The sequence below is a fragment of the Chrysochloris asiatica genome, unplaced genomic scaffold (assembly GCF_000296735.1).
Source record: "Chrysochloris asiatica unplaced genomic scaffold, ChrAsi1.0 scaffold00001, whole genome shotgun sequence".
Lineage (NCBI taxonomy): Eukaryota > Metazoa > Chordata > Mammalia > Afrosoricida > Chrysochloridae > Chrysochloris > Chrysochloris asiatica.
In genome coordinates this window covers 49,890,487-49,917,250 of record NW_006408519.1, presented here as the reverse complement: position 1 = coordinate 49,917,250, position 26,764 = coordinate 49,890,487, and the positions used below count along the sequence as shown (strand labels likewise).

The following is a 26,764-nucleotide window of genomic DNA, read 5'->3' as shown; positions in this document are numbered from 1 at the left end:
GTTACTCTGGGTTCCAACCGCCCAGTGCTTAGCTGCCACACCACCAGGGCTCTGACCTCACCCCTGAAATGTGTGCCTCCCCCAGCACCTGTCTGTGACTACGCTGCAGTACACACTCAGGAGCTCCTGCCAGCGCCCGGACGCTCCTGGACACCTTGCGTGGATGGGTTTCCCGCCACTAGCTCATGTTTCATCCCTCACGTTCTCCCTCTCCGGTGGGTCCACTCTGGTCACAGCGCTCATCCTTGCCTCTCTCTGGGCTGTGAGTCTCACAGCAGCCAGACAAGAGTTTGTTAAGACTTAAGACTCATGTTCTTCTCCGGCTTGTTTTATCTTGGCTAAAACCCCAGACCCCCACCCGCCCTGCGGGTGGGTCGTTCTTGATCCAGGTCCTCCCTGCGCCCCTGCTGCCCTTCCCTCTCGGTCTGGACCAGTGCTCCCTCTTGGTTCCTCGTAGCTTCTCCTCCAGACTCCACAGCGCTTCCTGTGTGCTGTGAATCTCTTAGTTTGACGGGTTTCTGGCGTCTTCTGTGCACTGTTAACATCATTGCCCTCAGTGGCTGTGTTGGATGCTTTCTACTTGGCAAGTAGTTAACCCAGATGGGCAGTATAGCATGAATGAATGCACGCTGCAGAGGGTTAGGCTGGCTTGTTTGGAGCCAATCCTGGGGTTCACACCGTTGCATTGTAAGCAAATCCAGGTTTGCAGACAGTGGGCTCTTAGAACACAAGTGTTCGTGGCCAACTCTCATCCGTCTTGGTGTCACTGTGCTGTAGGGTCTGAGTTAGCTTTTCCTGTGAAGGCTAGAAGTCTGACTAGCCCAGTCACTACCTGCTGTGGGTACTCTAGTTCACTCATTGGGCTACAGGGCTGTTTTGTGCTTCACTTCAAACAGTGGCTTCTTAGAGTTGTGGTTCAATAGCTGTGAATATTGATTAACATCATACAACATTATACTTCCTTATAAACACATTCATATCATCCCACTTAATTCCACTCTGAGATGGAAGTCCCTGTGCCCCATTTTACAGATGAGGAAATGGAAGTACTTGGAGATGAGTCACTTGGCAGTGGTCTGCACAGTGTGATCCTGACTTGAGGGACTGTGGTCTTCATCGCTGCTGCACAGCCAACAGGAAAAGAGCTGGGACCCTAACAGAATTGTCTGCCTTGCACAGACAGTTCTTGCGTTGTAATACGTTGTAAGGACCTCGCTTCTTATTTCAGATAGTTTTCATTCAGTCAGTAAGTATGCACGGAGCATTGTGTACATGCCAGGTGAGCAACAACAAAGCCTCCTCTCCTCAGGAGGGAAACAGTGAAAGCAAAGAGCCGTGGGGTAAAGGGGATCGCGATCTGCGTGGTGTGGAAGGTGCAAAGGCTCTGGGGGTCAGCCGAGGGCAGCCTTCAGTGGGCTGAGGTGTAGAGGGGCATTTTATGGAAGGTCTGAAGAGTGGATACTTGTGGAGAGAAGCAGTGTGTATCAGGGCCGTGGTATCTTCACAGCGAGCTCTCATTTACCAGTGTGCCCTCTGCCCAGGAGCGTAGGCAGGGGACGAGAGGACAGCTCACTGGAAAACCTTCTTTACTGCAAATGGCCCCCAAACCAAAACAAACCCACTGCCACTGAGTTGATTCCGACTGAGGGGAACACTGGGGACAGAGCAGAACTCCTCCTGAGGGGAATAAACTCCTCCTGAGGGGAACAAACTCCTCCTGAGGGGAACAAACTCCTCCTGAGGGGAACAAACTCCTCCTGAGGGGAACAAACTCCTCCTGAGGGGAACACTGGGGACAGAGCAGAACTCCTCCTGAGACTGTAAATCTGCGTGGAGCAGCTCTTCTTTCTTCTGTGGTAGGTTCCAGCCACTGGTTGTGGATAAGTAGGTGGCCAATTCAAAATCAATTTCAGGTCACTTCAAATCCCCAAGGGAACTTCTGTGTTCTTTGGTTCCTTGGTGGTCTCCAGGTGGTATCTATCTTCCGCCATGTTTCCTGACGTTACTGTAAGTGTGACTTTGTGGTTTTCAGTTTGATTTCCAGTCCTCTTAGGTAAAAGTAGAGAGATTTTTGTGTAATGACTTGTTACCTTGTGAGACTTTGCTGTGCTGTGAGCACATTTGTTCCCGTATTTGGTTTGTGTTTATAGAAAATCCCAAGACCTCTGTATTCTGTGATCTGTAAGGAACAACTTTCTGTATCTTTTCTTTCTTTCTCCTGCTTCTTTGTATGACTCCTGGCAGGAGTACTAAGTGGGAGAGCTGGGAGGAGAGGTGCTCTCGTCTGCTTTCCAACTCTAGGGGAGAAAGTGTGCAGTGTTAGTCCTGATGTTGGCTCCAGCTTTCTTCTGGGTTTTTCTTATCATGAGTTGTTGTTGTTGTGAAATGTCATTGAGTCAGTTCCGACCCATAGTGACCCTGTTACAGGCTTTCCAAGGAGCAGCTGGTGAGCTTGAACCACTAACCTTGCAGTTCAAACGACTTTGCAGTCTGATGCATTAACCCACAGCGCCACACCAGGACTCCTATCCTAAGTAGGTGTTTAATTTGATTAGATGCCTGTTTTGGGTCTGTTGAATTGATCATGATAACATTTTTCTGTTTTATTTTTATGATGGGGTGAACTACATTTTGAGTACTGAACCAGCCTTGCATTCCTAAGCTAAATGCTACCTGGTCATGATTTTACATATTGCCATAGTCTTCATGGTTGGTGGTTCAAGCTCACCAGTTGCTGTTCAGAAACCCTACACAGGGTCACTATGGGTCAGGATCGACTCCACGGCACTAAACAACATCAACAAATGTGGAGTTCTGGGGTGGTGCTGAAGGTTAACCACTGGACTGCAAGGCTGGTGGTTGAGACTTACCAGCTGCTCCTCCATGCATCTTCGTTAAACAGCATTTGCTTCCATTCCCGCTGTGTTTTTTTGAAAGCACACCGAAGCACTCAGGAAGAATATAGAACCATTCAAACAACCAAAGGATTACACCCCGCAAGCCTGCCCCCCGGCCATCAGCACACAGCCCCCTCCCTCCCTGAGGCCAGAGTCCCCAGCTGCTCCATCTCACCACATCATTGTCCCTGCCTCCATCTCTGGCGTCGCTGTTTCTCTGGATAGGGTCCCGTACTCCACTCTTCTCCCGTTATGGTCCCAGGGACCTCTGCTCCTGGACTGTAAGATCAGCCACTCCCCTCCTTTTGTTACAAATGTCTACCTTTACACTTTCAACATTCTCAGTCAGTCCTGACAGCAATTCTTCACTATTGAGCCACAAGAGTCCTCCCCATCTCCTTGTACCAGCCCTGTCCACACAGATTGGAAACCACTCAGTGGAGAGTCTACCCTCCCCCACCCCCTCTGAAACTAGACCCCCTCTGTAAAGCTTGTAAGCCATTCACTTCCTGCCTATGTAGGTCCCGCCCCCCCCATATTGGGTTGTTGTTGTTATGTGCCGTGGAGTTGGTTCTGACTCACAGTGACCCTGTACAGGGTTTCCGAGGCTGTAAATCTTTACGGAAGCAGAAAGCCTCATCTTTCTCCTGCGGACCAGCTGGTAGTTTTGAACTGCTGACCCTGACGTTCGCAGCCTGATTCGTAACCACTACACTACCAGTAGCCAGTATCTAAGTTGCCCATCCCTGTCAACCCTGTGTACTGAGGTGGGGTGGGAATGATCCTTGCTGTAAAGATTCATTCATTCCCTCTTTTGAGCTACTACATCCACATGCATAGGTCAAGTTCATCAGATTGTGTGCTGTTACTCCTTTCTTCCTCTAGTTTTGTTCAGATCATCCAGCCATTGAAGCCAGGTCCAATGGGTACTCTCTGCAAATATGGGTGTTCTTGTACATCTTCCCTCACTTAGTATCAGCTGGGACACTCACTTTCTCCTCTAGTGGCCATGTTCCTGTCCTCAAGGACTATTTATAAAAAGAATATATAGACATCTCCAATGTAACATTGTATTTTTGAAAAGCACAGTCTTCATGAAAATCTACCTTAGAATCTATTTCTCATTTTTTTGAAAATGAAAAATTATATATATTTACTGAAGACATTCAACCAGTTTCCTAAGACCCAGTGAAAAACCCGCATACCAAGGGACTTAATACATTTGTGGGGAAAGTGGAATTAAAAGATATTGAATTAAAAAAATTTTTTATTATGCACTGAGTGAAGGTTTACAGAGGAGATCATCAGTTTTGCATTCAGAAAATCATATCCTATGCTTCATTACAATGACTGCAATCCTCTCCATGTACCAACAATTAACAGTATTTACGTCTGTTCACTTTAGCTCGTGCACTCCCCCCTGTGTCCCCCGCTGCCTTCCCTCCAACTGTGAATCATTCCCTCCCCTCTGCCCCCTTACCATCATAGAATATTTATTTAGCACAAAATTCTTTTACCTTTTACAACAGTCATCTCATCCTTTATTAATTGACTGATTTCACGCAGCCTAATGCCCTCCAGATTCATCCATGTCGTGAGACATTTTACAGATTTTTCCATTAAATTTTTGAAGCTTGCTCATAAAACCCACAAACTATCATGTTAAGATTTAGGGTGCTCAAAACATTGTTTTCTGACTACTGGACAGTTTGGATAACAGTTGTTGATATGTGGAAAATATACATACTGTTCACTTAAAAACCTCAAGAAAATCACTGCCATCCAGTCAGTGACGCCCAGTCATAGTGACCCTGGAGTCCGGGGGTGGTGCTGTGTGATAAGCACTGGACTGCAAGGTCGGTGGTTTAAAGTCACAGTCTGCTCCTAGGAAACCCTAACAGGGCTGCTATGAGTTGGAATTGACTTGGCACTCACGACCACAGCAGTAGGGTTTCTAAGGCTGTAAGTCTTTACGGGAGCAGAAAAGATCATTTTTCTCCCACTCGCTGGTGAGTTTGAACTGCTGACCTTGTGGTGAGCTGTCCAGGGCTCCAGCATGCTCTTCACTAGTCATTATTTTTGTAATAAAGGAATATAACATTAAATGACATTTCTAGAAAAAAAATGCAGACAAATGCTTACTAAAAAGGCAGTCTGCTAACACCTGACAGCAGGAAGAGAATTGAGATGAGGAGGAATGTGGTTGGGGATGGAGATGAAGGGACAATGTCTGACTCGGAACAAGTTCCAGAGCTGCTTGATGACCGAGTGCTGGGAGAGCCGGGAGATGTGCCGCCATCATTTGTGTGTTCAGTTGAGCTTTTTTCGGTGGTACTGTAAGAGGATCGAGGTATTTACAGACGTCGCTTTCAACAATATTTAAACCTGGAGCCCCCAGGCAGTGAAGTAGTGAACATTTTCAGCAGCTAACCAAAAGGTTGGAGGTTCGAGTCCACCCAGAAATGTCTTACATGAAAAACCTGGCATTCTGCTTCTGAGGAGTTGTGGGCCAGTACTCCTCTGACAGACAGGGGGCACCATGATGGAATCTACTTATGAAAAACCAGCACTGAGAACCCTGTGGGGCCCAGTTCTCCTCTGACACACATGGGGATACCTTGAGTTCCAGCGCATTAGCCCACATCGCCACCCCAGGACTCGAAGTCCTAATTGTTGTGAAGTGCTGTCGAGTCAGTTACGACCCAATAGCGACCCTGTTTGAACCTTACAGTTCACATGGCTTTGCCGTCTGGCACATTAACCCATAGTGCCACACCAGGAGTCCTAGTTGTTGTTAGGTGCCATCGAGTCGGTACCGACTCATAGCGACCTTATGCACGGCAGAACGGAACACTGCGCGATCCTGGGCCAACCTCACTACTGTTGCCACGCTTGAGTTCATTGATGCTGCCACTTGGCCAGTCCATCTCTCTGGGATTCTTCCTCTTTTTCTCTGACCCTCCACCTTACCAAACATGACATCCTTCTCCAGTGACTGCTCCCTCCTGACAATATGTCTGAAGGATGAGAGATGAAGTTTGGCCATCCTGGCCTCTAAGGAGCACTCTGGCTGCACTTCTTCCAACACAGATCTTCTCGTTCTTTTGGCAGCCCATGGCCCTTTCAATATTCTCCTCCGACACCATAATTTAAATGCATTAATTCTTCTATGGTCTTCCTTATTCACTATCCAGCTTTTGCATGCATATGAGGTTTTTAAGTCCTCTTTACTTTCAGCAAGCAAGGTGGTATCATCTGCATATCGCAGGTTGTTAATGAGTCTTCCTCCAATCCTGATGCCACATTTTTCTTCATAACCCAGCTTCTCAGATGATTTGCTCAGCAGACAGGTTGAATAAGTACGGTGAAAGTGGTGGTTGGTTGTTAGGTACCGTGGAGTTGGTTCCCACTCATAGCGACTCTGTACAGGGTTTCCGAGGCTGTAAGTCTTTACGGGAGCAGAAAGCCTCATCTTTCTCCCGCGGAACAGCTGGTGGTTTCAAGCTGTTGACTGTGAGGTTAGCAGCCTGATTCGTAACCACCTCGCTACCAATGGTCTTACCTGATGACTGTCCAAAATAAGCCAGACAAAGTCTGGCCAGCCTTGCTTCAAAGGTGCGTTCTAATTGTAATTGCTCGCTATTATCATTACTAGCCTTAGTCCACACTGTAATTCAGACCTGTTGATTCTCTTTCCATGTCCCGTTGCCATCAAGGTGTTTTCCTGGAGCTTCAGACTCTCAAGGGCCCAGCACTGACAGATGTCGTGTAGAAAAAGGCGAGCTCCAGATAGGTTCATAGTGCCATCTTGATTGGTCCTGACTGTCCCAGAGTCTGTCTTGAGCCCCCTAACAGTCTCTGGATGGTTTTGTATCTGGCTTATCTGACCTTTTCTCAGTAGGAGCTAGTCTTGCCCCAATTGGACCCTCATAGTCCAGCAAAGACTTCCTGCTGTGGATGCTTTTGCAGTATTAAATCATTTGTGTCTCACTCACCTCCTAAACTGTGAGTTCTCAAAGGGGAAGGACTTTGTTGTAGTTACCACTTGTGTGTGTGTTTTAGTTCGCCAGGGCTTAATTTGTACAGTGACGGCTCGTGGAATTTTTATTGCACAAATAGGTTTTATTACAGCTTAAAGTTTCCAAAAATAGTTTGCAAAATTAACAAATTTCTGTTTCCTGAGAGACTTCCCCACAGATGTAAAGGCCATGCTACAAAGGGTTAAAGTGTTGATGATAACAGTTTTTGACAGAGCTACAATAAGCCTCTTTGACTTGTAATCGTTTGTGTAAGAAATATTCTGCTGCTATGAATCAGATGCTGTTCTGGGGGCATGGGGGAGGTAGACAGTGACGATCTTGGTAGGTTAGGGCCGTCTTCTCACACTTTCCTGGATAATGTGTCTTATACAGGTAACGAATGTATCAGAGAGAATGTAGGGCAAAGTTGTTATACTACAAGCATCAACAGATCACATGTGAATTGGTAGATTTTAAATAATGAACAGTGAAAAATAATTTTTTTTTTTCTTACAGAATATGACAGATACCTAGCATCTAGCAAAATAATGGCAGCTGCTTACCTTGACCCCAACTTGAATCACACCCCTAACTCCAGTACTAGGACTCACCTGGGCACTGGTCTGGAACGCTCCCCTGGGGCCATGGAGCGTGTGCTAAAGGTCTTTCACTATTTCGAAAGCAATAGTGAACCAGCCACGTGGGCCAGCATCATCAGACATGGAGACGCGACTGATGTCAGGGTAAGTAGTCTGTTGAGGCCAGCACCCAGAGTAACAGACATCCTGCTTGCTTGTCAGAGACTTCCCATGTGACAGAGACAGTGACTTGTTACTGTATGTGATTTATTCAGTTAATACGCGACTGAGCAGAAGTCAGCTGTAAAATGTCTTAGGAAAATCATGATATTCATATAATGTCCTTGAATCAGCTCTTCTCCCACCTCTTTTTTTTTTAAACTCGTTGAAGACTGAAAAAACAAAAGCTTTTGACATTTTATGAAATAAAAGAAAATAAATTTTCCAGAAAGTGTAATTTTGGAAATATTTGCAAAGTTCAAAGTTGGATATACCTTCAAAAATTATTAACTGTTTTATACATCAAGGGACTTCCAAAAATTGTGAGGAAATTCTCTTACCTCTGAATTTTATTTTTCCCTGAGCTTTTTGAGCCCCCTTGTATTGTAGACCAGGGGGATCGAGAAGGCTCCCCCCCATAAGTGAGTAGGGGGGTCATCATCCTCGGCTTACCTACAAAACCCGAGTGCAGGTGCCGGGGAAGGATGGAGAGCTCCTGGGCCCATGTAGTAGGAGTTAAGGCTGGAGAGGGCTTCCCTGGGTTGTGAAGGGTGGCGAACGAGGGCTAATGACACAGAATCCCAGGATTCGCTTATCTTAAGTAAAGGTCTCCATCTGTTTCTAAAAGTAAGGTGACAGGTAGCCCCGTGACTTCAGAAAACCTGGGATGTGTTCACCTGAGCAGATGTGTGCAGAATGACTCCTCCGTCCTGCTCAAGCCACACTGCTGATTAGGGAGGAGACGTTCCCATTGACTAGCAGGGGCAGATGGGCCTGGTTTTCCATCCCTTCTGCACTCATGCGACCAGTGGGTTGCTGCTCTAGAAAAAATGTGCTTGTCTTCACTGTTTTAAAGAAAACAGGTCTTTAAGGCTCATAAGACAGTGAGTTTCAATTAGATCTCATTTTCTTTCAGTTCTGCAGTATTTGTATAGTTGTACACTGACTATTTCAAATTGATGAACGATTAGAAGGTAACTTGCTGATTCAAGGTGGAATTTTGTTGTGTGGCTTGCTAGCTCTCTCCTGGTTTCATGTAGCTCTACGTTGTGTTTCAGTGAAGCCTGTGATCTGTTTTGCGTTACTTTTGATGTGGAGGTGATGAGGTGTAGGTCAGAGTTGAATTTTGGTGTGTGGAGGCCCAGTTGCAGCCTCCACTGAAAGTTTACTGGTTAGTTAGTACTGTGACCCTTGTCAACTCCTGTGCAAGCGCTAGGAGGTTTAGTAGCTGGGCACACGTCCTCTTCAAATGGCAGTGGGATTGTTAGGGAGGCCACTGGTGGGAACACAGGTGTAGACTTTGTCGTTGGATTCTTAACTTTTCCACCTTCCCATGTTATTATTTTGTTTTAGTAGTCAAATTAGGGCGCCAGGTGCATATTTTTGTTGGGGTGGGGGGCAAAATCATATTTTTTTTTGCTAATAATGCTTCCTATTCTGGAGTATCTTTGTCACCGCAGGGTAGGGTCTTTAGCCAGGCATTCTTGCAAGCTGTGGGGTGCATTGCCTTTTCTTAGGTTGGAGAAAGTGGTATCATTGTAGCTGCTCCCCACACAGCTCCCCTCCAGTTATTTTTACTTACATTTGGCGTATACCAAGCATGTGCTTGATACTGGGGACTTAAAGACAAGTAGGACACTTCATTGGGAGACGAGTTTGGTCACCGGCTTTCTACAGACCTGCGTTTACTCAGCATGAGTGCAGTGTGGAAGAAAGCCAGCGCCCTAGAATGATTCCTCCTGCTGGGCACAGGGGCCTCCTGAACCAGGAGGGGCTTGTCGAGGAACAGTCAGTGAGTGAGTTTGAGGAAGGGAGAGTGAGGCTCGGAGAGCAAAGTGCTGAAGGTGCCTTCATTTCTACCTTCCACAGGAGATGGTGAGGAGGGGAGGATAATGAAGTGTGGGTTTCACAGGTAATTAGTTGGTAGATGAATCTAGAGCTAGCCCGTTTTACAGGTGGAAATCGCAGAAAATGTAAGTACTGTATTCTTAAAACCAGGAATGTGCACGCTCTGTGGATTTTTGCAGATCGTGCAACCCCCTCCCACGTTAGTTTCCTGTGCAGTTAGATGTGGAAAATATGGTAATTTAAGCAAGATTACCATTTCAGTAACCCATAATTTGACCTTAAACCCTAGCTCGTCTGAGCTCAGAGTCTGTCCTTGTTTCTATCGTAACAGACCCGCTTCCTCTCCTAAAAGTGTTTCCTCTGAGCTCCTGCCATGTGCTGTGAAAACAGGTAAGAGAAGGCACCTGGAAGGCAGGTGAGGGGAGCCACCTGGAAGACAGGTGAGGGGAGACACCTGGAGGACAGGTGAGGGGAGACACCTGGAGGACAGGTGAGGGGAGACACCTGGAAGATTGGCTGGCCAGCAGCAGCAGAAGGAGGGGTGAGTGAGTGATTCCCAGCAGAGACAGTGAGGTCATGAAAGCAAGCATTTTAAAGATCCAGAATGCACACCATCATTCTTTACTTCCTTCTACAAGAAGGTCCAGAGGTCAAAATAGAAAATGGAAAATAAATTAAATATTTGAAGGCATAGTCACCAAAAAACGTCCTAGAATTGGGAATAGTTGGCCTATGTTAGCGAGTTCCTCCAGTACAGAGTAGCACTGCCTACAGGGATTCCAAAGTTGTAGCCTTATGGGAACAGCCTGCCTCATCTTTCTCCTGCAGAACACTGGTGGGTTTGAACAGCCGACCTGTTAGCCACAGCGCCACCAGAGCTCCTTGGCCCCTGTGGTGTTGGTGGTGGTGGTTGGCATTAGGTGCTAGCGAGTTGGTTCCGACTCACAGCGACATTATGCACAACAGCGCCCAACCCTGCCTGGCTCTGCGCCATCCTCACTGCTGCTGCCCGCCCCTGTGCCGACCCAGCTCAGTGGGGGGTTTCATCTGTTTTGCTGATTCCCCCCCACCCCCAAGTGTGGTGGTTGTGGTGATAAGTGCCATCAAGTTGGTCCCTACTCACAGTGACACTGTATAGGATTGCCAAGGAGCAGCTGGTAGATTTGAACTGCCACCCTTTTGTGGTTCACTGTCCAGTGCTGACCCTACGGCACTATCCCAGGACTCCTGTGTAGCATGTTTAAAACAAGCAGACAGTAGTAACACCCAGACCTCGAGCTGCTCAGGCGATCTCCTAGGGTCCAGTTACCAGTCTAGGCCTGATGCTAGCATGGAACAGGTGCTGTGCCTTAGTACCAGGACCCTCACGTGTGGAAGAGGACGGCCAGTGGTCCTTCAGAACGGCCGTGCTCACGCCTCAGTTCACGATGCACACTGTGACCACCGAGCCGTCTCCCAAACTAGAAACGAAAAAAGCAGCCCCTCTGAGTGTGAGCCTTAGCCGACGTACATGCTGCAAACATGAGAGAGCCAGATCCAGAAAACCATGGAGACCTGAGAGGAAGAAGGGACATGTGGGTGAAGGGGATGCCCAGAAATCCCTCAGGAAAAGACCCCGCAAGGAAAGACTAGGAAGGCGGCTCTTGTTCCAGGTGAGGACAATTCCAGAGCACAGCACAGCCTCCCTTCTAGGTGTTAGTACTAGTTGAAGACAAACTCAGCTAATGTGACAGATATACAGAGACGAAGCGTTTAAACCCTCTTGAGGAGCCAGTGGCACTGATAGTAATTTCCAGTCTTGTTGCTCGTTAGAAGTTCCAGCAGAAGAGAAAATGTCTATGACCAGGAGACATTGTGTAAATGATTCTAGTGTCCAGGAAGGTAAAATGGGAGAAACAAGACACTGTTTGAGGGCTGCCTAAGTTTGGAACAGAAAGGAAGTGCTAAGAGTAGTCATGTGTCAGAAATACACCAGCCGTTGCATGGTGGCAAGCAGGGAAGCCAGGGCACCACTTCCTGAGAGGAGCGAGCTCATACTTACTGACAGATCCAGGCTTAGACCCTCTGTAACCACACACAACTGTTAAGAGCGCTTGAATGTAGCTAGTAAACACACCCGGTCTCAAAGACTTTGAGTACAAAATGTCAAATATCCATTCATGATTTGTTAGGCAATGATGTGTTTAAATGATAGTAATAATAATGGATTAAAGAACATGTATTATGATTCACTTGTTTCTTTTTGCTTGTTTCATGTGACTAATGTTAAGTGCTGTCATAGGGTTTCCAAGGAGCAGCTGGTGGGTTTGAACCAGCAACCTTGTGTTTAGAGTGCTGTCAAGTTGGTTCCGATTCATATCGACCCCATGTAGCATTTCTGAGAGCAGCTGCCTGCCTACCTTGCAGTGTGACAGCCAACTAATGTAGAATCACATATGTGGCTCACGGTCGATTGCTGTTGGGCAGCTGAGCTCTACAGGAAAAAGTGACCAGAGGGCCGGCTTGTACAAGGAAGCCAGAGCTCTGTAGGAGTTGGGAGGTTCGTTTCCAACAGGGACGAGATTGGAGTTCTCAGGGCTTTCGTACACTGTATTTAATAGACATTAGCTTGGAGTCCTGGTGTGGCACTTTGGGTTAATGTGCTACACTATAAGGTCAGTTTGAACCGCTAGATCAGTAGTTCAATGTCACCAGCCACTCCTCGGAAACCCTATATAGGGTAGCTGTGGTTCGGAACTGACTCAGTGGCACTTAACAACAGCGCTCCCTTTACATGTGCATGTTAGTTAGTGAGTTTGATTGTTTCAAGGATTTCCGGGCTCACGCTCACCAGCTGCTCCTTGGAAACCCTATACAGGTGGCTATGGGTCGGAACCAACTCGATGGCACTTCACAACAACAACAACAAACCATTTATACCATTAAGTATAGTGCAATAAAAACAACAATATAACGACAGGGACCTGGTCCTACGAGGCATTTTGGCTCTGGACATGGTCTTCTCCATGGTTGTGAACCCCTCTGTGGGCGTATGTGTGAACCGCGGCAGTAGGAGAAAGAGCAGGGTGTGTTCTTGGTGAGAGTAGGATCTGTAAAGTGAGATAGTCACATTGGTCCATTCCATCCACATCACCAGCCTCCCCCAAACTCAGGTGTGAGGAGGCAGAACTCCATTCCAATGACTATACTGCAGAGATGTTGGCGTGTGTTTTCCCTGGGCAGCACACACACCCACGGTGTGACGGTGCGGTGGGCTTGAGTTAGTACATAGATGAGCCAAGTGTCAAGAGCTCTGAGAACGGCTGAGAGTGAGCCATGCTGCCCAGATGAGATGATTGGAACTCCCATCCGCACTGCTGAATGCAAGACCTGCACAGGACTCTGGGAAAGAGCCTGGATTTGGGCAGCCTCTACCACAGAAGTGTGCAGGAAGGTGTGTGCAGAGGCAGGAGGGTGCAGAAAGTTAGGACCGTAGCACTGTCTACTCAAGACAACTAGGGGTACACTGAGGTACACGCCTTTGTGTCCAGGATAACTGGTATGGCTTTTTGGGTGGGGAAATTGGTCATAATTCCCAAAATGTTTTCTGTAACCTCTCAATCCAGCACCCTGTCTCAAAGCAGTGCTTAGACACAGGCATGAAGACAGAGCTACAAGGACGTTCACAGCACATCTTTCTTCCCCAGACAGGGCGCCAAACAAAAGCATAATTCTGTCACCAGGAAAAGTACTGCAAGGCACTGATGTCTTTTTCAGCCTGAGAAATCATCTCTTTTTCTAAGAATTTAGTTAGGAAAATGGCATAATTTTGAGCTAAAAGGAGAACTGAAGGTTTCATAGTAGCCAGATCTGTTTTGTATGTCGTAGAACCAGACTGCCACAGGCCTTCCGAATCAGTAGAAGAAAATGAAATGCATTCAGCCCCTGTCGATGGGTTATTCTGGCCCTTGTCCCAGTAGCTCTACCGACAGACGGACCTTTCTAGACTTGCATTCCTGGCGCATGGTATGCATGCACGTGTGCACAAGGGGCTTCAGAATGTTTCTGGGGAAATGGATGGTTAGATCTTGTCATTTTCCACGAACTTTGTACATGTGGCCTGCCTGGGAGTGGTAGCCCCCCTGCATACTCCTCATTGCTGCTTGGGCCCATTTAGGTCATGGTGAGGAGGGTCCATAGCGGGGAATGTAGTTGAGTGCTCCCACGCTGTGGGGACTTGTATAAAATACCTCTCCAGCTCCAGGGCCTGTGCTCGTCGGAGCATGCCGCAGTACATGTCTTGTTACCAGCTGTCAAGTATGAGGGGACTTCAGAAAGGACTTGGGAAAGTGGGATTAAAACATAGTGGGCTTTTTCCACAGGTTTTTGGAAACCCCTCTTCCCGACGTGTATTTAAACGATTGTAAATGAGGTGGAGAGTCTTTACATGTGTCCAGAAATCTGGATTTTCCTCCTTGAACTATGTTCCCTTGAAGGTCCGGGAAGCAGATTGCAGAGTTAGTTACCCAGTCTACGCATCCAGAAGTAGACAGTGCGTTCTCCAGATGATCTGAGTGATCGAGTATGTGCCATTTGTCACTCATTATTTAAGCTCCTTGCCCATTTATAATATTGGTTGTGATCCAGATTGAAGAGCGTCTTGGTGGTGCAGTGGTTAAAACACTCAGCCACCAACCCTAAGGTCAGCAGTTTGAACCCAGCAGCCACTCTGCAGGAGCAAGACGAGGCCGTCTGCTTCTGTAAGGCAGTCTGGGAAGCTGACGGGGCTGTTGTCCTGTGCCCTACAAGCTCGCTCTGAGTCACAGTCGAGTGGATGGCAGTGGGCTTTGGTTCTGATCCAGATTGCATTAGTGATGGAATTTGGAGAGAGTGGAGGAGAATATTGAAAGTGCTATGGGCTACCCATAGAACCAACAGATCTGTGTTGGAAGAAGTGCAGCCAGAGCGCTCCTTGGAGGACAGGATGGCCAAACTTCGTCTGTCATACTTGGGACATACTGTCAGGAGGGACCAGTCACTGGAGAAGGATATCATGTTTGGTAAGGTGGAGGGTCAGAGAGAAAGAGGAAGACCCCCCAGTGAGATGGATTGACAAAGTGGCAGCATTGATGGGCTCAAGCGTGGCAACAATTATGTTTGGACCAGGATTAGGCAGTGGTGCGTTCTGCTGTGCATAAGGTCGCTATGAGTCAGTACCGACTCGATGGCACCTAACAACAACAACAACAACAAACATTGTAGGGTAAGTGCTAGACTGCTAACTCTGAGGTTGGCGCTTCAAACCCACCTGTCTCTCCTCAGAAAATCCTATACAGTGGAGTGAGAAGTAGGTCACCACAGGTGGAAGCACTGCTCAGTGGGCAGCCCTCCCTGTGTGTAAGTGGTCGTCATCATGAGGCAGCTGCAGTCCAGTCTCGACATCCCTGGGGTCTCCTGACTGGTCAGGCAGTAGTAGCCTCAGTGGTCCGTGACAGAACTTCTAGGCAAGGGTCTGCTGTTCAGCAAATGCCCCTGGTCAGGCAGAGCCCCTCACTGGTGCCTGCAGATGTGTCCATGAGCCAAGAGGAGAAAAGGAACCCAGCCTGGGCCCAGGAGAGAAGGTAGGGCTAGCAGTGGGGTGCTGTGAGAAGGGGCCTGTGCGCTGTACTGCCTTTCACTGTGCGTACAGGGGAGCCCGGGCTGGTTGCGGGGAGCGGTGGCATGGAGGCAACATGGTCAAGCTGGAAGTGAAGCTGGAACAGGGAGACAGAGGCGCCAGCTCCAGTCTGCTGCAGCTCAGGGATTCATGTCTTGGCAAAAAGGCGCCCCTTCATCTGGGCAAATCCCCAAACCCATCCCAGAGCCAAGATTCAAAGACAGGATGACGGGCTGGGCTCCGGTCCCTGCTGGCTCTCCTCAGTTGGGCACTTGTGTGGGCTTCTCCAGGGCCCTGACAGGAACCCCAGGCCTTGGATCCCAAAGCCAGAAAGCTGCCTGCCTGCCCCAGCGCCATGCGGCTCTGTGGGCTGCACGTGGCTGTCCGTCCTGAGGACAGTCCATCTCTCTGTGCTGCCTTGGACTCCTCAGTCCAAGGGCTTTCTGACCCCAAGTACATGCCCTTCTCTGCCCTGTACCTCTCAGTGTACCCAATCCCTGTGAGGGCAGAGCCTTGGACACCTTGGGCCTTGGGCGGCTTTTGTATATAGTATGTGTTGTATTATGTATCTTCTCTCAGGGAGAGCCAGGAACGGGCTGTGTTTTCTTATCCACAGCTCCGAGCTCAGCCCAGAAATCCTGTGCCCTAGTAAAGACCTTGGCAGATGCCTTACGTTGTCTGTTGGTAATAGCTTTAGGTAATGGCCACTTTATGGAAACCATGATGGTTTTCTGTAACAGGCCTTTTTAGTAGTCACTTAAAAGGCGGACAGATGGGTGTGATGAGCACACCTGCAGGGAGGGTGCGGCTGGTTCCGATGTGTTTCAGATGTGTGCTGCCTCTTTAAGTCACTTCTCCATCCACCATGGCTCACACCTGGCTGGGTACTGGACTAGCCGCTTCTAGCATTGTACCTTTCCCATCACCAGGACAAAGCTCCCCTGCTCCAGGGAGCTTTCCTGATGACCTCATGCAAGATGACCTGTGTTTGCTCTGAATTTGGGGCACATGTGCAGACAGGATTAGACTTTTGGGGTGTTTTAGATGGTTGCACATTAAACAATTCCTCTATGGACTAGAGAGAGCAAATACTAAAGCTCTTCATGTGTCGTCAGCGGTACCTGCAGCGTGCCTTTACTTACATGCGTGTCTTCCTGGATGCTTTTTATGATGTTACAGTTTGCAGCAAGTTTTATTGGGCCAGAAAGTATAATCCCTTCTTTAATCCTTGGAAATGGTAAATGTGCATGGAGGGTACACTTGCAGCTCGGCAGGTTTTACAAAGTGAAGTTTCAAGTGTATTTTTACATTTCTGTACTTTGATTACATGTACACAAAAGGGGGACATCTTTTGGTGTTTTTATAAAGTTTTCTGTATTCATAAGGAACACTATTTGAGGAGACAAACTCTTAATTAAAGTGAAGTCACTGATTGAACCTGACACACTTTTGTTGTTGTTGTTTTTATTGTGAATTGAGTGAAAGTTTACATGGGAGCACATTGGTTTTATACTCATTGTTTCATTACAATGATTACATTCACCCCCGTGCATCATCATTCAACAGTATTTGCTTCTATTCCCTCTGTTTTGTTTCTTATTTTTCGGGATGGCCACAAAAGCACTCAGGAATACATAATCATTAAACAACCAAAGGGAACATTCTGCAAGCCTGTCTCCTGGCTGCCAGCACATAGCCTTTCTCTTTCCATGAGTCTAGAGTCCTCAGCTGCACCCTCTCTCCATGTCCCCATCTCTACCTCCATCTCTGGTGTTGCTGCTTCTCTGGTTAGGGTCCTGCAATCTGCTAGTGTTCGTCTCCTCTATTTCTGGACTGTAAGATGAACTACTCCTCAGTTTCTGTTTCAGAACTTCTACCTTTATAGTTGTGACAGTCACAATTAATCATGATAACAATTACTATTGATTCATAAGAGTCCTATCCCCGGCTCTTTTTACCAGACCCATCTAGACAAGATGAAAACTATTCAGTGGGAACTCAGTCTTCCCCCATACACTCTTAGACTAAACTCCCTCTTGAAACCTTGTAAGCCAGTCACTTTGTGCCTTTATTGCCCCCTCATTTAAGGTAGCCAGTGTCTAAGTTGCGTGTCCCTATGTACCCTGTGTATAGAGGGAATAGGATCGATACTTGATGTGATGCTTGATCCTTCCCTCTCGGTTGGTACCTTGAGCTGCTACCTCCATGAGTACAGGGACCTGACGCACTTTTAGAACTGGCTGTGCTGACTCACAGAGAAGTGAGCGTTGCATTCTTATTTAGCGTGCAGTTTTCCCAGCTTGTGACACGGTCATTTTTACGGTGGTGTGTTCCAGGGCATCATTCAGAAGATAGTGGACAGTCACAAAGTGAAGCACGTGGCATGCTATGGATTCCGCCTCAGCCACCTGCAGTCGGAGGAGGCGCACTGGCTCCATTTGGACATGGGTGTTTCCAACGTGCGGGAGAAGTACGAACTGGCACATCCCCCGGAGGAGTGGAAGTAAGATGACACACCTATGCTGTGATTGACACACCATTTGTCTTTGCTTTTGCTTCTGAGAAACGTGCACAGGGCGCTGTGTCTGTGCTTAATTTCCACAGTGATTATAATGATCAGCAGAAGACAGACCGCAGCGGTGTCCTCCGGACTCCTGTCTGTTCTGTCCGGCAGGGGGCATCATCAACTGTGGCTCCTGGCGAGTCGTCCGGCATCCTCCTTGGGCTGTCTCATCTGTCTGCTCACTTATGCGTATTTTAAGCTCTGCCTTCACCTTTCGGATGCCATGCCGTGCCCTAGTGGTGGGATACACAGCTTGCTTTCTTGGGCCCCCGCAGTCGAGACCTGGGCCTAATGAGAGTGGCTGGTGTTGAGTGCTGTCAAGCCCGTCCTGTCTCAGAGAGAACCTGAGAGTGAGTGGTGTCTTGAAGCGCTGACTTTGTGCTTCAGCCCAGTGCCCCCAAAATTCACGGGGACCATCACAACGGGGACCTGACCACTTAGTGCCTCCTGTACTGACTTGAACGAAACGGAGAGGGAATCCAAAGGGCTGTGCTTCCCGGGTTCTCCCGTATGATCCTTTCTCCCTCCTAGCAAGGTGTTGGTAGGAGCATGTACATCAAAAATAGTTGCTGTTAAGAAAGCGTGTAAAATGGGGCTCTCTCTACAAGCACCTCATTTATACACTCGCTGCTATAGAAATAAAGGTGATCACAGGTGGACGAGGCCATTCAAACTCCAGTAACGTTCAGACCAAGGGCCTGAATTTCTGAGGGTAGACATTTTAAAAGCATGTTTAAGGAACAAAATCTTTAGTTGACTCAAATCTTGTCCCAGTTACAGATTTTAACAAAGAAATGTAGCTGCATTTTCAACTTTGTCAAACAGCTGGAGTCGAGCTAACAGAACGTTTTCTGAGGCTAGAGCTTGGCTGATTTTTGTCAAAGGACCTACTCTTACTCAGTTTATGAAGTAAACGTTTTAAAACCATTTAATAAAGATACTCTACATGTTAGCAAAAAGATACTTGCACTTGGTATTACTAGTTAGCACAAATATCTTGATTTGCATAGACATTTCAGAGGTCACTTGAATCATGTGATTTTCTTCACACTGTATGCTGTTAATAAGAAATGCCAAAGTGTGTATTTCATGTAACATTGCCAACAGCCCTGTTAGCCTAGTTTTACAACTGAGCCAACAGGTTCAGTGACGTGAAGTTGAAGTCCTGCAGAGAGCTTGTGGCACAGCTTCTATTTGGAGCTGACAAGTTGTTAAATGACCATTGCCTACTGTAAGAATACAGCGATCTTAGAGCCAGAGGTTGTAGTTAGGCCTTTACGATCAGTGACGATTGCTTAGGCAGTAGGTGGAGGTGATGGAAGACGGGAATGTTAGCTTAGTTGCCAAGTGCATGGTGCCCTCAGAATTCTAAGGGTTAGTACTGACTGGACTCTGTCTGCAAGTGTGTTTACCAGGAACATGCAGTGTCCAGACGTAGCGGGAGATAACCAGAAAGAACCAGGAGGCTCTGACAGTGGACCAAATAGAAGTTCTAGAAAGCAGTGAATGGTAAAACAGCAGATCAGACAGAACTGAAAACTCAGCAGACAGGTTGTTGTTGTTAAGTGCCGTCGAGTCGATTCTGACCCATAGGGACCCTGTATAGGGTTTCCAAGGAGCAGCTGGTGAGCTTGAACCAGCAGACAGGTAGATCTGAGAAAGTTGCCCCAAACATCACATAGCTGAACAGATGCAAACACGAAAAAAGGTTAATGTTAGCTGAAGAAAGGCCAGGCCCAACCTGTTTCTAATAGAAAGTATGGAAAGAGAGAATAAAAAGGACAGGAGAGGAAAAGTGTCCGAAGAGGTGATGGCTGAGAACATTCTAGAAAAATCAGTGACTTGAGTCCTTCAAACACAATGGTAGCTTCAGATCCAAACAGGGCTTATTAGGCAAATTCCACACTTGGGCATATTGTGGCAAACACGAGCACCTGAAACAGTGGTCAGATCTGGCTAGTGAAGTGACTTCTGCTGTCCGTTGCTTTCTGACACGGCACTTAAATCCTACTTTTTAAATCTCGAAAACCAGGTCTTAGCACCTAAAATTGTTGTTAAGTGCCACCGAGTCAGTTCTGGCTCATAGGGGCCCCCTATATAGGGTTTCCAAGGAGCGAATGGTGAGTTTGAACCACCAACTTTGTGATCAGAGCTGACCTTATGTCCAGTGCTGTCTTCCACAGCACTGCTTCAGGATTTCAGTAGATTAGACATACGAGGTAGGCACCAGCTGCCTCTGCTTCCCCATGTCCTTTCCTGCGACTCTCCTCCAGCTAACTCTTGTCCATGTTGCCCAGCACTCATCACAACTGAGAAAATGGCCCCAAACTTCACACAATGTTGCTGTTTTCAGGGTCACTTAAAACAGTGACTTGGAAAATAGCTACCATACAGATGCAGACAAGACCTGCTTCTGAGGTTTGTAAAGTAGGAGTGAGGTGTGGGGTGTTGGAGTAGCAGTCATTGCCGTGCGGAAGCACTGTTAGCTGAGTCTTAAATCGACAAGTTTGGGCAACTGTTAAAACACGAGAAGTAGATGGACAAACTTACAGAACAGTGACTGTACAAATAGCCAGGAGACTGTCATCAAAAAGGCAGCAAGAGGCCCTTAGATAACCCACAGGCCTGGAATGAACTTACCCCTGTGGCTCAGCCTCCAGCCAAGCGCAGACAGGCCTAGAAGGGGGACAGCAACAGCAGGGAGGTACACAGTCCTTACAGAACCCAACCCGAGGAGAGCAAAAGGGCAGCTTTTTCCCAGGGAGGAAGCTCAGAAGGCAGGAAGGGGCCGGACAGAAGGATGCAGGGAACTGGTCAACACAAGGAGGAAGCGGGAAGAGTGGTGGAGACTGCAGTCCCTGTCACAAACAAGTGTGTGAATTGTCGAATGGGAACCTGTTTGATCTCTAGGCATTCATCCAAAAACGGGGGGTGACAAAAGAGGGAGGAAAAGGAAGCATGGAAAAGCGGGACAAATAAGTACCAACAGGGTTTGAGAGTAACTGCAGATGGCCTAACTGACAGTGAGTGGGAATGGTCTCGCATCCCAGTTACCAGACAGACATTACTGGTACCAGCTGATTTTAAATTGCAGCTGTCTCCTTGGAAACCTTATACAGGGTCACTATGAGTCAGAATCTACTTGATGGCACTTAACAATAACAATCTGCTGTTAAGAAACTCCTTTAAACAGTGATTTTCAGAACATTTTTTCTTAGACTTAAAATAGAAAGTGTATTTACCTTGAGATCCTAATGCACATGTGTGTATCTCAGAAGTGTTACTGTGTGATCAGCCAACCTCTAAATACACACAAGAGGGCTTTAAACCATTCAAGGAAAAAAAAGTCTCAGGTTTTCAATTCTATTCTGTTCTCCCCTGCTTCATTAAAATAAATAAGAAGATTATTTCAGAACCCACTGATGAGTTTTGATTTCCAGTTGGAAACTCACATAAAATTTAAGAACAAGTAGGGCGGGAATAAAATATACCAGGCAAAATAATAATCAGGCTGGGGTGTGTATGAAAAGGTTTGTGACTTAACAGCATTATTAAGGATAGTCACGTGTAATAATAAATGATGATAGAAGTAGCTATACTGTAAAGCTTGTAAATTCCTAAAGACGTTTCTCAGAATCCGTAAGTCAACAGTACTGATTCCAAAAGAACAAAGCATATCTGTCCTAACTGTGGAAAAGGAAGGATATAAGCAGTAGTAAGTAAACAACGGATGTGAGTTAATGCATTAAACTGTTCTTTATTTGGTGGTGTTATGTGCCGTGGAGTCGGTTCTGACCCATAGCAACCCTGCACAGGGTTTCCGAGGCTGTAAATCTTTACGGGAGCAGAACGCCTCTTCTTTCTCCCGCGGAACAGCTGGTAGATTTGAACTGCTAACCTTGCGGTTCACAGCCCGATTCGTAACCACTACGCTACCAGAGCTCCTTCTCCTGTAGAAATACAGAATCCTGCATATTTACCAATTACAAACCACACTTTGAAATAATCCATGGTTCAGTGTAAAAGTATCCTCTTGGCTGCCAGTCTGGCTCTTAAGTATTTGGTGCTGGACCTATGTGGGGCTCCCTCCTTTGTCCTCCAGTCCAACCCCTCTGTGTGTTTGGCTTCCTGTACTTCAGGCTCTCCTCCTTCACTGACGCTCAGCTTCTGAGGTTGTGGTGCCCTAGCGACCTCCTTGTTGCTCATTCTTCTCTTCCTTGACCTGCCTTTGGCTTTCGCTTTGTGGAGTCGGATGGATGGACTCAGGAAAACGTGTGGCATCATCGCAGTGAGCCCGGCACAGAGGCTAGCAGCTGAGCGTGGCAAGCGCTTGGGCTCAGGACCCCACACCTCACTACAGCCAGGGCAGAGGCCAGCGCTGTATCTCAGCCCCTCGCTCCTGCAGTGGCTCCTTGAATAAGCGTCATTGGTCCCCTGAATATCCAGTTTTCTATTAAACTGGTTTCCATTGAACATTGGGGGTTATTTTTGTCAGAACTCAGCTTGGGATCAGTGTGACCCTGCATATTCATGTGGCTTTCCTCCCTCCGCTGCCTGCTCGGCCTTTAATCTTTGCGAGCTTCTTGCTGACTGTAGCCACGCTGGCTTCTTTTCTTGTTCATGAACAAGCCTTGCTTATTGCCAAGCTGGGGCCTTTGAATCAGTGGTGGGACCGTACTGAATACGCCCTGCTGCCATTTCACATCCAGCACACGGCACATTGTCGCTGGCTGTCTCCATTTCTCCACACCCTTTCCTGGGATGCTCCGCCAGCTCACTCTCATCCATGCTGCGCCAGCCGTCTGTGTTATGGCTGCTGTCCTCGGCCGTACTCTTGCCTGGTACAGATCAGGCACTTGTTGAGCAAAAACAGAATGAATGAATGTGTTAATCATGCAATTGTCAAGCAAACCCACCAGCAAAACAACAGTCATACAGCAAGCACATCACGGTTGTTAATAGTCTGCCCTAACGTGATGGCATGTTCTTCTTCATATAATCCAGCTTCTCGGAACATTTGCTAAGCATACAGACTGAATAGAAGCCAGGCTGATGGGACTTTGTCTCATGTATTTTGAACATGTGATCGGGAGGGACCATTCCCTGGAGGAGAAGCGGCAGGCCAGCAAAAACGGGGCCGAGCCCCAGTGAAATGGATGGACATAGTGACTCCAACAGTGGGCTCAAGCCCAGCAACAGTCGTGAGGACAGCACAGCACTGGGCATCGGCTCAGTGGCACCTCACAACACCCATAGCAAAGATTCTGTTATTGAAACGGATGCATCCAGGAAGGTCGGCGTAAAGGGGTATTGATGTCCATGCCTACACTTTGTGCCTTTGTGCTAAATTCTGTGGAACGTGTCTGCCTTGTTGGATAAGCCTGAGACGCAGACTTGAGTCTTCAGCTGCTCCCCCCTGTGGGTGAACTAACCTTCAGCACACTTACTCGTTGTGAGTGGTCTCATGCCGGGTGACATCATGGAAGTGTCCTAGCAGATGGTGGGGAAGGAAGAGCCCTGTTGGTAGTGGCCATCCACATGGGAGCAGCAGCAAAATTGGAACCCCCTCAAGCAGTACCCAGAAGTCAATGTGAGTGAGAAGCAGAGAGTTCACATGGAGATAAAGTCAACTCTCTCTCTGCCCCTAGTGTAGGCAGGACCCCCCCAAAATATTGGGGGTCAGCATGAAAGAAATGGACCACTTCACTGAGCTAAAACAAAGACTGTTTATCAGTTCTATTTAAAGAACGTACAACTTGCAAACCGGAGAAGGTGCTGAGTAGAGGAAGAATCTCTATACTCAGTACATAAATGGCAGCTGGTCAGAGCTCTCAAGGTGTTTGTCTTAAAGGAGAGAACACGAGGGCCCATCATCCTGTAAAGACCCCATGGGCCTCCTGAGTGAGCAGAATGCACAGACCTGGACCATAGTGAGCTCCCTTCTTACGCTGGAGCTTCTACAGCTGGGAGGACGTGGGTGCCGGGGGCGGGGGGGTAAGAAAGAAGGGAACACTGACTTCTCCTGGGACTCGAGTTGCCACCTACATAGACCCTACAGTGCCATTCTTGCCCGTCTGTACCAGGAGAGAGGTGCACAAGCATTCCCGGCAATGCTCATTGTGGTACAGACTTGGAACTGTGCAGGTGAGCAGCGGCCGGCAGCAAGGGAGTGTGTGCAGTACCTGTCCAAGCACTGACTCCCACACGTTCAGAGGGCTCGATTCCTGTTACATGCATGTACCTCACCCACAAAAAATAATGAAAAAACAACGAAGACCTGATAAGAGTAAAACCATATGGAAGGTATAAAGGATACACACCAGGGAACAAGAAACACATTCAAATGGAGGGCTCGAAGCTTTTGTGGAGTTGGCAGCCCCTTTCCACAGCCCTGGAAGAAACTTAAAAGTTCTGAGGCAGTTTGAAAATCCTTCCTAGTGTGAATGTGCACCCTTCGTTGTCCCTGGGCCCTACCCAGGAGTAGGCAGGAGCGCCCTTCCCTGTCCCTACCCGGGAGCACCTTTCCCTAGTCCCTACTTGGGAGCACCCTTCCCTGTGCCTGGTCTCCACCCAGGAGCACCCTTCCCTGTCGCTGCCTGGGAGCACCCTTCCCTGTCCCTAGTGCCTACCCGGGAACACCTTTCCCTGGTCCCTACCTGGGAGCACCCTTCCCTGTCCCTGGTCCCTTCCCAGGAGCACCCTTCCCTGTCCCTGTTCCCTACCCGGGAGCGCCCTTCCCTGTCCCTGGTCCCTACCTGGGAGCACCCTTCCCTGTCCCTGGTCCCTACCTGGGAGCGTCCTTCCCTGTCCCTGTCCCTACCCGGGAGCACCCTTCCCTGTCCCTGTCCCTACCTGGGAGCGTCCTTCCCTGTCCCTGTCCCTGGCTCCTAGGAGAAGCCAGTTAGCTGAGCAGTAGACACTAGAATCTGGAGTCAGCCGAAGCACTTGGAGGTCCAGTACGATGCTTAGTTTATAAGGCAGCAACAACGGATCCTGAAATCCGGAGACATTTCCATCGAACAGGTCCTTTTTTCTTTTTGTTTTCATTGTAAAAGTGTCGATAGCACCACACTTGCCAATTTCACATGCACAATTTAGTAGTCATTACCTGTCTAGGATCACCTGCATGGGACAGTGTGGTCCCTTTTGCTGCTGCGCTGGTGAAAGGGCCCAGTGTTTTTAGATGGTGGTGTCAGGACGCCCAGGGGCCAGGTGTAAGAGTTGGTGCTCCTGGTATCAGAGAGGATTGTGGGGCTTTTTCAGAGCCCAGCTTTCCTGAGCACTGTTACCAAGATGTGGCTGTCATTCCCTGCTGAGTGTCTGCTGCCGTTCAGCTCCTGACTGTGGAAAGTCTTTTTCTTTCTCTAAGACCTTCACAGGAAAACAGAAGTGTCCTTTAAATAGAGGAAGGGGGTCCCTTTTCAGAAATGGCCACAGACAATGAATACTGACCATGCCGGACCTTGTAGATTACATTTTGATATAGATTCCTGTGTTTCTTGAAATGACTTGCCATGTGCATCAAATGAAGGAGGTGTGTTTATTTAAGGCTTTGGCAGAAGTAAACCATTGCTGTCATCAGTTGGTGCTTTCTCATTGTTAAAATGAAGTGATCTGATCCTCTTGCCAAAGAAAAGGAAAACATCTACTTGAAATGAGTTGGGAGCTACACGTGCCTTAAATTGTCCAAGGACATTTCTCTGGGGTCACAGGTTGTAGGTGTTTGGGCTTGGCCAGCTCCTTAGTGCTCTGTGTGGTGACGGCAGGCAGTGAGGAAGTGTTGGAGCTGGAGCTCACTGGGCAGCCTTGATCTCTCTGAGAGCAAAGCTGAAATGGCACCAAGCTGACAACAATCCTCTCAGCAGAACTTGAGTGTGTCTTGCACATTTGTCACAGTTGCTGTTGTTAGGTGCCCTGGAGTTGCTTCGGACTCATAGCGATCCTGGACAGTGTTTCCAAGGGTGTAAATCTGTATGGGAGCAGAAAGTCTCATCTGTCTCCTCTGGAGCAGCTGGTGGGCTCGTACCGCTGACCTTGTGGTTTGCAGTTCAGCACTTATATGTGGAGCCACCGCATTTCCTTTTTCACCATTAACATGAACCACAAGAATTGTATTAATTTTTGTTTACATTTTTTTCTTATGAGCCAGCTATATTTTTTCAAAGTCAAATAAGACTCTTAGAAAAAAAATTTAAAAGATAACTATCTTTATAACCTTTGGGTAGGAAGAAACTAAGATGTTTCCTAGACAAAACATGAAAAGCATTTCCTAAAGCTAAGGAGTAAATAGGCCCGCATAAGAATCAAGAAGTGGATTTCCTCAGGAGATGCTGTGAAGAAAGCGAAGGACCAAGCAGCTGGCCAGAGTGGGGTCCCACTGTATCTACCAAGACCTGGCATCCGGAATGTGTGGGAATCACCTACAGATCTATTATGGGGGCAGACGGTGAGGAGAACAGGCAGCCAGTCCAATAGAAAAACAGTGGAGGAAACCATGAACGGATGCTTCACCAAAGACGGTATCCACCTGGTCAGTAAACATGAAAAAGTTCTCAGTTTCATGAACCCCTAAGGAAATGAAAATTGCCAGTTGTCCCAATTTTAGTCACAGCGTCCCACCAGTGAGGAAGAAAGCACAAATATGACAGGACTTCAGAAAGTCCATGGGCAAATGGAATGAAGGGATAATGGGATTTTTTCCTCACAAACTTTTTGAAGCCCCCTCTAACCAAGTGGAAGGAGGTTAAAGAGCAGTGTGCCCACCCCCACATTGCTGGGACAGTGGAAACTGGCACGCTGGTGAGGCGTGTCCACATGGGTCCATTCAGATCCTGCAATTCTGCACTGAGGCCCGTACCCAACAGAAGAAGTGTGTATGTGCTCATCGGAAGACAGGGCTAAGAGTGTCCAGAGCGCTGTCCTTTCTGATAGCCAACAAGAGAGATGGCGGCTAAGAGTGTCCAGAGCGCTGTCCTTCCTGATAGCCAACAGGAGAGATGGCGGCT

The 26,764-nt window shown here is 47.8% G+C and overlaps 1 protein-coding gene across 1 annotated transcript in view; it reads left to right on the top strand.

Annotated features, from left to right (window-relative positions):
* Nucleotides 1–26,764, top strand: part of PTK2 (protein tyrosine kinase 2) — a 150,005-nt gene that overhangs the window by 457 nt on the left and 122,784 nt on the right. Inside the window, 2 exon segments of the mRNA XM_006878226.1 lie at nucleotides 7,431–7,659; nucleotides 17,533–17,699. Coding sequence (XP_006878288.1) covers nucleotides 7,465–7,659; nucleotides 17,533–17,699 — 362 coding nt within the window. The 5' untranslated portion in view covers nucleotides 7,431–7,464.